The 11,934-nt window shown below is 35.4% G+C and overlaps 1 protein-coding gene across 2 annotated transcripts in view; it reads left to right on the top strand.

Moving 5' to 3' along the window:
* Positions 1-11,934, top strand: part of mphosph8 (M-phase phosphoprotein 8) — a 50,688-nt gene that overhangs the window by 25,546 nt on the left and 13,208 nt on the right. The window contains exons 8-9 of one of the 2 annotated variants that reach the window (XM_014018985.1): positions 2,798-5,099; positions 6,175-8,684. In XM_014018985.1, coding sequence (XP_013874439.1) covers positions 2,798-5,099; positions 6,175-7,463 — 3,591 coding nt within the window. In that variant the 3' untranslated portion in view covers positions 7,464-8,684. Of the gene's footprint in view, positions 1-2,797; positions 5,100-6,174; positions 8,685-10,957; positions 11,099-11,934 lie in introns of those variants that run through there. The other variant, XM_014018986.1, reaches the window with a different exon arrangement.

Here is an 11,934-nt window from a genome sequence, read left to right as displayed (position 1 = left end):
GCCATAAAATGAGCTTTTGACGCGCTGCTGCTGCGCTCTCATCTTCATCAGAGCAGAAGCCGACATTAGCAAGATGGATTTATGACTGAACGAACGTCCACATATTTTTTTCATCTCTGCGGGTAACAATACATAAAAAAAAAAAAAATTTTTTTCCTCCGAAAACACTGGTGTGAAAAAATCTACGGTTGTTAAACCTTCTTTCTGTGCGACGTGCAGCAGGGAAGGAGGGAGGAAGTGATCCTGCGACACGACTGCAAGATGTAACTTTTCTACAGAGGGAGGGGGAAATTTCGACGATTTATTCTCTCTTTACGTGTTTTAAAATGCCATATTTCTTCATTTATTTTCAGATGATTTTGAATAAATGGCCCTATAAAAAAATAGTTTACCTGCCCGGTCGGGCAGGCATTGGAACACACCCACATGCCCGACAATGGGTTTTACCTGCCCCGGGCAGTCGGGCAATAGGATTTGTCGAACACTGACTACTGTGCATGTGTGTCAAGGACAGAAAGGCAGATGTGGCAGTGGAAGGTGTCAAAGCAGTTTGGAGAGAAAAACAAAGTAAAGAACAAAAAAAAAGAAAACGATTAATCGATTATTAAATTAGTCATCTATTATTTTAATAATCGAATAGTCGTCGATTAATCGATGAATCGTTGCAGCACTACATTGTTTTCAATACCAGTGTCTTCAGAGCTGTAGTTAGTTGTCTCTTACAGCGGTAATAATATAGAAAACAATGAATTTATGATCTGACAACTGTATTAAATTACAGATTTATTGGAATTAAACAATGGTGACACAACAGTACCAGTCATTTTTTGACACACCTGCTTATACAAAATAAATCAATTGGTGAGTCAAAATGTTTGACTAGTCTAAATGTGTAAAGCTTTTTACTTAAATTATAGCTCAGGAATAGTTTTCCAAACTTAACATCTTTTTGTAGCGTATAATCAGTTTGACTTGATTAGTGTCCTGTAAAATTGGAACAACTTACAACACTATTTTTTATAGTTTTACAATTTTACATTATTAATTTTATAGAATTGTTGATCCAGAAGAAAATAAATGTGAAATTGTTCTCTCTGGGTTCTACTTACGGCTGAGATTATTCTGCCTCGTGATCTTAAGTCATAAGCACCTAAGTCTTTTTTAAATTGTGGGTTGGGGTATATTTTCCAAACTGTGAACCAAGGTCTTCAAGTTCTACATTCAGACTTTGTTGGATGTCTTCTAATGAATCAACTCTTCAGGATGTTTGTCACAGCTTTGCTTTTTCAACTATTCAGGTAAGAATACRGTTTTATTTCTTTCAGATATGGTATTAAGATATGGAATATGGTTATTTCATTTCATAGTGATTAAAACATGTGGTTGTATTTTATCTAGCACTATCAATTGTAAATATATTTTTGGGTTAAAGTTGAACCGTGTTATTTTTAAAGAACCAAAGGGACAGTTTATCTGCTGTGGACCCAAATCGAAGTGTTTTAATGGGTTAAATGAGAAAGAAGTATACATAATTTAACTTTTTTGTTTTTTTTTTCTCCACATTATTGTATCACTGTTTTTGGCTTGATGACATAAATGTTTTATTTGAATTACCAGCTAATATTAGCTACAGTGATCAGTCTTATTTCATTTATCAATCATATTTCCATTTTAAATATATATAATGTGGTGCTCAGATAAGGGAAGTTATTTAATGAAAAAGACTGCTATAATTCTGTATTTTGTATTTGTCCTTTCAGTTGCCTTGTTTTTGTAACATCAAACCATGCTTTCATGGTTTTTACTTTAATGAACATTTCTTGAGTTCTAAAAGATTCAAAATAAAAACACTTGCTCAAGGTCTCTCTAATTTTTATTGCATGACCTATTTTCTTATGATGGGGTCTAAAATGATTTGGTCATTTATTTTGTCATTTTAATTTGATGGCCTAATGTTCTTGTTTAACTTTAAATGCAATGTTTGTACATTAGAGACCATGTCATCGTGTTTCTTTGCAGTGGACAGCCCAAATGAAGACGGCAACACAAGAAGTTCCTGGCCAAGATGAGCCATTTTAAAGCAGGTACTTAACATATGTGAATTTAGAACATGTAAAAAAAAWTTTAAAGCTGCATCTGTACATCTTGCTTGTTGTTTGCAGCATGCATGAGTTAAATTTTACATTTTATTTTTTTGTATGAATTTTTTATAACACTTTAAGTCTCTTATAAAAAATAGAAAGCTGGACACTTCTTAGGTGTCCTTTTATGATTAAGTCAAAATTTTAATGTCATGCCTGTAGATTAAGTTTCAGTGCATGCTCTGTTTTTTTCCGTGTAGCATTTCGTTTAGCACGCTATAACTACCTGGTTAGTCATTTACCCTGTCAAAGCACTGCTTGATCCAATAAAGCTATTAATTGCTCTTAAATGGGTCACATGTGGTTATTGTACTGAAGATTTGTTTTTTTTTATATATATATATAAATGTTGGGCTAAATATYGGTGCGTGTCCAACATTTAGACTTTGGTTAAAATGATCCTGGTTTTTAACGGGGTGTTGCCAAGGTGCTTAAGTTTTTAAAGAGCAATTTCAAAATGTGCATAAGAATTTACAAAGGAAATCTCAATAAATATATATTTTCAAATAAAGCCACATCACTAAAGTTTAGGGAAAATTTTTAGCTTTTGCTTTCCCTCCCATTTTTATTTTTTTAAACATCTGCTTTAAGTTCATTCAATTTCTTCATGGGGTAAAATTTGGCGATGAGTCTTACATATACTTGTTTTTTTACAGGGGTGTACTGTTGAGAGGAGATCATGTGAAGGAAAGACGAGCTTGGTTGAAGAGCGAAGTTCAAGTGGTGCTCTTAGATTCACTTCTAACATTAACAATGCAAGAAATGAAGAGGGTGTTCCAGCCTCAGCAAAAAAGCATGTGCAACAAGACTTGGATTTAAAAAAAACAAACTATCCTGTCATTATAAACACTGAACAAGTAACGGTGAGGGAAAGTGAAAGTACACAAAGTGGGAGCAGTAATGCTGGATTCAAGTCATCCCTCACACCAATTCAAGAAAAACAAAAGTTAACAGAGGAAGAAAATGTGTGGGATAACAAAAGGACTTTGAATATGTCAGATACAAATGTAAATACAGAAGTGGTCAAACTGCAAGACAAAGGAACGGAACAAAAAAGCATGACTAAAAATAACTGGTCTTCCAAACAAATAAGTGATTCATGCAATGAAGCAGAGGGGGTGATTCCAGGTAACTCGGATGTCACAGATCCAGTTTCTTTCAAGTCAGACACAGAAGAAATGGTTAGAAAACCGTCAAGTGACCAGAGGAAATCCAAGGAGATCCATCAACCAACACTGTCAAGTCAAAGATCGTACAAGAAAGTGCTTGAAACAAACTCTACTATTTCAAAGAAAGACAAAAAGGAAACCATTAAAAAGCACTTCTGCTTGTATTGCAAAAAGCCTTTTCCTCAACTTGTGAAGCATTTGGAAAATAAACATGCAGAAGAAACAGATGTTGCCCATGCAGTGCACTTCCCCAAAGGTTCCAAAGTCAGACAGACATTGCTTGATCAAATTCGCAATAAAGGAGATTATGAGCATAACTGCCAAGTTCTCAAAAGTGGTGAGGGAGAAATTGTTACCAAAAAACAGACAAAAACAACTGTACCTGTGCGTGACTTCTTGCCTTGCCAGCACTGTTTTGCATTTTATCGTAAAACTGATTTATGGAGACACGAGCAAACATGTAAAGTAAGGAAAGGAGATCAGAAATCTGAAAATACAATCGTAAACAAAGGGCGTAATGCTGCCTCCAGCTTTATACCAATGTCAGAGTTCTTAACTGGAAGCTGCAAGGAAATCGTTAACATCATGCATCAAGATGACATCGCCAAACATATCAGATTTGACCCACTTATTTGTAAATATGGCAATGCATTGTCTGCCAAATATGACAATGACAAGTCCCAGTTTGCTTATATTGCACAAAAGATGAGAGAGTTGGGTAGATTTGTGCTTGCTGTAAATGAACTTGACAAGACTGTGAAGTACTTGCATGAAATATGTCTACCATCCAGATTTGAATTAGCTGTTGAAGGGGTCAAAAAAGTTGGTGGGTTTGACCCCACTTCAAGTAAATTTAAAACCATTTCTCTTGTTTCAAAAATTGGCTACTCTTTGAAGCGTGCAGCAGAGATAGCTTTTGGAGAAAGCCGCATGACAGAGGATGGTGAAACAGAAATTGAATTAAAAAATTTCATACACCTACTTGATACAAAATGGAACAAGTGTTTTTCTCGCAAAGCGCTTGTCAGTTCTTTAAAGCAAGAAGTCAAAAAAATTGATGTAGACAAGTCAACTGTGACCGAAGATTTGATGAAGCTCCACAGATTTATTACCGGAGAAGAGGATGAAGCAAGAACTGAGCTAAGACAAAATCCCAGCATGTCTACGTGGAAAAAGCTTAGCGAAGCCACTTTGGCAAATGTCTGTCTTTTCAATAGAGGAAGAGTAGGAAATGTAGGTAGGCTTCTCTTACAAAATTACACTCAAAGAAAGAGTAGAGGTGCATTTATTCCCTCGACAGACCAAGTAAGGAAAAGCACAAAACTGGAGTTGGACTTTGGTTCAAGTTTTATAAGACTGGAACTAGAAGGTCAGTTTGGAAGAAACATGCTGGTTCTGTTAACAGACAGGATGGTTTCATCAATTGACCTGCTTGTTGAAAATAGAGTGCAAGCAGGTGTGTCAAAAACCAACCCATACCTGTTTGCAAGAACTGAAGGGCCATCTTTTATTCGAGGACTAGATTGTTTTCGAAGGGCTGCTATGGAATGTGGAGTGAAAAATCCAGAAGCACTCCTGTCTTCATCATTAAGAGAACAGATAGCCTGCTGTTGGCAGATCATGAGCCTTAATGAACACGAACTGGATCAAGTGGCAAAGCTGTTGGGAAGAAGCAACCTAGAGTGTTACGGCCTTTCCAAAAATGCATCCCAGCTGGAGGAAGTGAGCAAAGAACTGTTGAAAATGGATCAAGGACTACTATCAAGTCCACAGAGGACTCCAAAAGATGGTAACTATCTCCCTTTTTTTGCTTAAGATGTTAGTGTGTCAGTATATGATCCTTCAACACTATTATAAACATTTTATGCAAATATTAAACTTGCACTTATGCAATGAAGCAATAGGTGTTCAAACATCCCATTTTTTAAATGCAATTCTAAATTTAACTTTAACTTGTACTTGGAGTAAAAACTTCACTCTGAGGTTTGTTGAATTCAAATTGTATTTGGTTTTTTTTCTCTTAAACTGAAGAATAACATTAAATAATTTGAACAAATCATTATCCTTTAGAAGAGAATGGTCAATATTAGACCCAACCCAGTTGTTTTGCACATATCTCTCTAAACAGAATTGTTGCCAAAACTTGTAACAAATAAACATGCTTAATGCCCTAAATTGATTAGTATTTGGTGATCCTCCAAGGATTAGTCCTTTTCCTGTTCTCTGTTTTTAAAACTATGTTGCATAACTGTTTCTGTGCAAATGACCCTCAACTATACCTGTTTGTAAAATACAAAAAAGTCCTAGGAGTTTCACTAATTTCAGATTTTGTTTCTAGCAATAAACTCTGGATGGGTCAGAATTTCCTTGAATTCAAAAATGATGAATCAGAATCAGTTTGTTCCCCTAAATAATTTTTTAATTTTATTCAGCTGAAGACAGTCTTTAAAAATCAGGTCATATCCTTGTTCTGTTTGTCCAAAGGTCATGCATTTTGTTAAAAAAAATCACTAAAAAATATTTAGACTTTTATGTCTCTAGCAGGAGTTTTCCGTAAACTGACTCCTTTTAATTGAATTACATTGCCACTGTTCTAATTTTTTTTTATCTCAGTTCTTTTAAATTATATTGACTTTCCCTTTTATTAAATTAGTTTTGAATGTTTGGTAATATTTCAGGCAGTATTGCTTTTGTGAAATATCACCTGACTGAACTCACCCTGTTCATTTTGTTTGGAAAAGGACAATACATTCATCATCAGTTATCATATATAATATGATAACATCAGTTATCATATATAGTATGATAACATGTATATTATTGTTTTCATAAAAGAACACTAATATATATTTTTATTTTTTTAGGAACTCGACAAAAGCAACCTTTAAAGAGAAGACCCTGGAGTGAGAAGGAACAGGCGGCTGTGAAACGCTACTTGAGTGACTTCTTCACAAGGATGAAGGTCCCAGGCAAAAAGGAATGCAATGCTTGCATAGCTGCTGAACCAGACCTTGGAGGAAGGTCTTGGACAGATGTCAAAAACTATGTACACAACAGCTTGCAAACAATACGTAGGAGAAATAACCAGCAGAAGTTGGATGGAAATGAAAGTTTATTGAATCCAAAGAGTCCAAAAGCTGCAGTTGAAACCAAATATACAAATGCTGAAGACACAAGTGTTGTGTGTACTATGACAACAGTAAATCCAGAACACCTGCAAGAAAGTTATATGACCATGCCGTCACCAGTAAACACGAGAGGCTCACCAACATACTTCCAAGAGATGACGACAAGTTATGCTTCCTTGGCTTCCACTAGTACAGATATGCTCTGTACAAGTCAGCCATTATTTTCTACGTTTACGGCATTAAATGCAACAGATACTCAAGTGGTTCCTACATTTACTCCACACAACACTACAAACACCCTAATGTCTCATGTGTACTCATCAGATAACCAAAATCTTCCAATGTCATCATTTTATACACAGAATGCCACAAGTATGTTTCCTTCTTCTGTGTATACCCCACAGGACACAAGTTCATCAATGTTTTCTTCGTTCACTAACTTTAATTCTCCATGTACTTCAATGGGTCCTACGTACACACAATTAAATACTCTAAGTGCACCGATGGTCTCTGCATTCTCAACACTAAATGACGGAAGTAAATCTGTGATGTCATCGTTCACACCCCTGAACCATTCAAGTATCTCCACTTACCACTCAAGCCCACCTGCTACTGCGCAGGTTGTCCCCTCATTTCATGGACAAAGTGTTTCTGAAAACACTCAGGTGGCACAGGAAAGTACACCTGTGTCTTCTGCAGGAAAACGAGCTACACAAGGTGTGAAGCCTCAAAAAAGAAGCAAGAGGTTGTGGAGCGAGGAGGAACAGGCAGCAGTGAGGCGTCAGTTTGGAGAGTTTTTTAAACTTGTAAAAGTGCCGGGAAAAAAGGATTGCGACGCATGCTTGGCTGCTGAACCTGTCCTTAGCACTAGGACGTGGAGAGAAGTCAAATATTTTGTACATAACTCCATTCAGTCTCTAAAAAGAAGAAGTCAAACAGATGCCCCTAAACAAAGTATACCACCAGAACCAGAGATTCAGACTTCCAACACTGAGTGGGATGGTCCAGTATATCTGTCACTGTAAATAATGGACTTGCACAAAAACAGTAAGGGATGAAGATTTTCATGTTCTCTGGCTTTACTTCCGATTCAGTGGGGCTTTAAAATTCAAAATATGTGCTTTTGTTTCATGTATGTTGACTGTTCACAGTCTCGGTTTTGGTATTTACAAACAGTCCTGCCATTCCTTAAGTTATGAACTTTATGATAAAAGCGTGCTGATGTTTTCAAAATTAAGTTCAGTGACAAAGTTATTTGGTGCATGAATGTACACTGAGTGGGAAAATTTAAAGCAGAATTTTGAAACGTTTAGCTAGCTTATTTTAAACCATGCTAATCTTTCAGACCCCAAGTAATATCTTTTAACTTATACTTTATTTTGTCATCGTTTACAAACTTGTACCAGTCAGCGGCAATGAACAGTATTAACATAACCCCGGTGAACCTATGACTAAAGCTTCCTCCTCAAAGTCACCAGGGCATTTGTCTTTTTCTCTTGATAATTTCCTGTTGCGCAAACTCTAACTTTATTCTCATAACTTGCCTGTATGGCTATCCTTTCCACCTGTACTGTTTCAGTAGCTTTTTTTGTAATATGTGGGGAAAAGATGTTTTCGAAGTGCTGCAGTCAATCCTGCCAACTTAATGCTTACATTAATTTGCTTTGCATCGTTAAACCCCTAGTCCAGTATTACTGTATTCTTGCTTCTGCTTGTAGCCTATACTGTAGGTAGCCTTCATACCTTGCGGCCTGAAGTTAAATATTTAAGCTATGCGTGTTTACCTGTTTCCAGAGGAAGGGAAACTTAAGCTTTTTGTAACACTATATAATGACTGTTTAGGTTTTTCTTTGTATTTTACAGAAACTATCTTAAGGTTCTTATTTTCATTGTATTATTTTGTTTCAAACATTTCTTATCTGGATGTTATTTTACTTGTGCCATTATTGCTTGCATTGAATCTATAGCTTGAAGTGCCTGTGACACTTGTTTCCTACAAATACAAAAATGGAAGAAAACATCTTAATATTTAAGAAATGTGGCATAATACACGGTTTTAACTTTCTTTTTTTTTTAACATAACTGCCATTTTTGTTTTGCTTGGTGAGCAACAACAAAGGGGAAATCCCTGGCTTATACAAACTCCGACTTGTCGTTTCTCTCAGATTGTAACTAAAAATAATCTAAAGAAACATCAGATTCTTCAATACTGTTTGTGTTGTTTGCTGTTGTAGCAATGTTTTGTTCACATGCAGGCATTCTCCTTTGTCATCACTTCCTGTTACTGTGCATGCAAATATCTCTGTTCATCTCAGCGGCATTTTTTTTTTTTTTTTGTAAAATGTTATTGTTCCAATAATGCATTCTTATTTATTTTGAAAGTTTGATGTCACAGGCACTTTAAGATGTTTGATCCTGATTCAGTTGTGTAGTATATATTATTGGTTTTCTGTTTTGTTTTTTTGTTTGTTTGTTTGTTTTTTTTTTTGACTATTTAAATCCAATAAAAGCTAATGTCATCAGTGGCCCTAAAAGACCATTGATTAAAAAGTTATTTTCCAAGCCTAACTATTGTCTCCTTTAACAATTTTGCTGTTATTTTTTTTATTAGTATTATTTTAGTAGTACTTGGTATTTGTAACAAAGTTCTTGTTAGGGGTTTCAAACTAACACTTGAACAGGTTTCTTACATTTCAGACTGTTTTGGTCTGTGGTTTACCTAAACAGCCTTGTAACATCTCATACATTTTTTACAACTAGTTTTTTACTCTGAATATTCATCAAGGTCAACTTCTATCTTCTGACAAATAAATGCTGACTTTGAAGATATTCTTAATATTACAAGTAAAATTTTCTTTGGAGTCAGCTGGAGAAACTTGGTGTGGTTGAGACATTTCTGTCAGATGCATTTGTTAGATCCAGTAGCAGCTGCAGTAAACCTGTTGAACCAATGTTCTTTTTATACCAAAGTCATTAGTGTCAAACGTGTAAAGCTAAAGAGTTATAAATCTGGGTTGACTTACTTTGTTCCAGTGTTTGTTTTATGTGTGGATGCTTTCTTACAACAAGGACTTTGTAGCAACACATACAGTATCTAGAGAGAGTTTTAAATGTTGTGCTTTGGTGTTGCAGACTTTTGCCCCTTTGTTGCTGCTGTATAAGCACATGTTGCTGTTCATCCTGTTTATTGTGTCCCTTCAGTTAATGCTTTATTGTAGTAAAGTTATCATATCTGCTTAAACAATAAAATGCTTCCTGGCTTGATATTTAAAACTGATTGGTTTTGTTTTGTCTTTTGTTGGTTGTGTGTGTTTTTTTTTTTTTGTTTTGTTTTTTTTGTTTTTTTTTTTGTCAGACCTTTTGGTTGGCGGACAGTGCAAAGAAAAAAAACACTTATTAGCTTGAATATAGTATAAAGCTGATGAAGTAGAAGCTAAAAGGTTCTGCTCAAGGACAGTGATGTGTTTTAGATTTGACTACATCCATTTTGTTTCCAAGTGCTCTGGGGCAACATGTGGCTCTTTGGTCTCTGCAGTGATTCTTTTCTAGCTTTTACAAAAACCAATTAATATTTATATTCTCTACAATAAAAAGCCTAGTTTTAGCCATTTTGGTCTAACAATAAAAAGCCTAGTTTTAGCCATTTTGGTCTAWTTTTATGCAACWGTGAGAATGAAWTGTACATRAYAAAACTACTGATAATACAAAAAGTAGCAAAGGATCATTTTGTGCTAATAGTTTGTTTAATTTCAAACTGGCAGGATAAAGTTTCTGTAAAAGTCATTACGATTTTGAACACGTCTCTGACAGTAAACAAACTCCAGTTTTGTACACCTACCTCAGATTACTCTCTTACATGTCATTGAAATTATTCTTCAGAAATAAGTTGATGTTGAATATTTATTTTATAGCTAAAGACCCAAGGACTGGCAGCTGCAGATATTTTTTTAAAAGTTCCAGTTTCAAATAATTCAAACATTCTCACAATTTGGGTTTTTCTCTGAAGAGCAGCATCGTAATTTTACATTTTTTAAATTAATTCTAAGACAAATGCAGGACATAAAGTTAACTATCAGCCTGTTTTATGCAGATGAACATGTTTACATAACTCAGGGAGATGTTCTGTTAGTTTTCTTCAGGTCATTGTGACAAAATCATCGACAATTATGATATCTGTTAGATTTTCAGTTTGCATCCTCAACATGTCCTGTTCCTCATAAAGTATATTTTCAAACATGTAACATTATTGGAAACTTGAGTTATGATGATTTGTTGCTCTAGATAGGTTTAGGAATGGTTCTTTTGATTGTAAAGCCTTCAGGATGGTGCTGAATGAAATGTTTTTGTTACTAGAATTCATTTTCAAACAATATGGGTTCACTAAAACAATAGATGTCTTATGTAAATATAAAAATGCTTAATAATAGTTTCTTTTTGTTATCCAAAGTTTGTCCTATTTCTGTTAGGTTAGTGAGAGGTTTCTGGGTATTGAATTAATGCTTTTCCTGTTTGTCTGCAGGACGTCAGTGGCATGTCGTTGTGCATGCTGGCAGCAGCCGGTGGACAGGACGACATCCTGAGGCTGCTGATAAAGAAGGGAGTGAGAGTGAATGCCAGACAGAAGAACGGCACCACGGCACTGATGCATGCTGCTGACAAGGTAACGACTTGTTCATACCTGCCAACGTTTGCTGATGGCAGAGAGGGACACCTGTACGTATTAGTGAACATCTGTGGTGCAACCTGATTCTAGGAGGATCCATATGCACCCTGAGAAACCTAATAGAGAAACTATACGTTTCAGTTAGCCTTCATTGTTTCTTTTTTCATATRGTATTTACACACTCCCCTGGTGGCTCTCCATGAGCAGTAAAACCTCTGGTTGTGAACAAAGATAAAACAAAAGTCAGATCTGAAATCTTGTTTTCAAAAATATACAGTAAATTCCATCTGCACCCTCTCTCATACACTATTTCTGCCTCAACAACTAAAGATTACTCACATTTCCTGAAACTTTAGGACAGGGCTATTCAACTGGCGGCCCGCAGGCCACATCCGGCCTGCGAGTGACCAAAGTTCTGCCCGCCAATTGGTTCATTCATTTCTTAAGCCCAAACTCCCGGTTTTCTACTTTAATTTATCCAAGTTCTTTTAGTCAAACATAGACATGTTTGGTATCTACAGAAACTTCAGGATCTTGGCGACAAGCTGGTAAAAACCATTTCTATGAACATCCAAGACAGTTAAAACTTCAAGCAGTTGAAAATAAAACTATGAAAGTGAAAATAAAATTGGTTGAAAAATTTGGCAAGTTAGAGATGTCAAAATATTGTTTTTGTTAAATAGGAGGCATAATGTGTTATTTTTGATATTATTTCATTATCACTACTTTTATAGGGTTCTGTATGTTGTAATAATGATTAAATGCAGCAAAATAAACTATTTCAAAAGGTAACAAATCTTTGTAATACTTGGTTTATTTATAAACTACAGACT

This window comes from Austrofundulus limnaeus, unplaced genomic scaffold (assembly GCF_001266775.1).
Source record: "Austrofundulus limnaeus strain Quisiro unplaced genomic scaffold, Austrofundulus_limnaeus-1.0 Scaffold206, whole genome shotgun sequence".
Lineage (NCBI taxonomy): Eukaryota > Metazoa > Chordata > Actinopteri > Cyprinodontiformes > Rivulidae > Austrofundulus > Austrofundulus limnaeus.
Note: the sequence above shows the minus strand (reverse complement) of the source record. Positions and strands in the feature narration are given on the sequence as shown.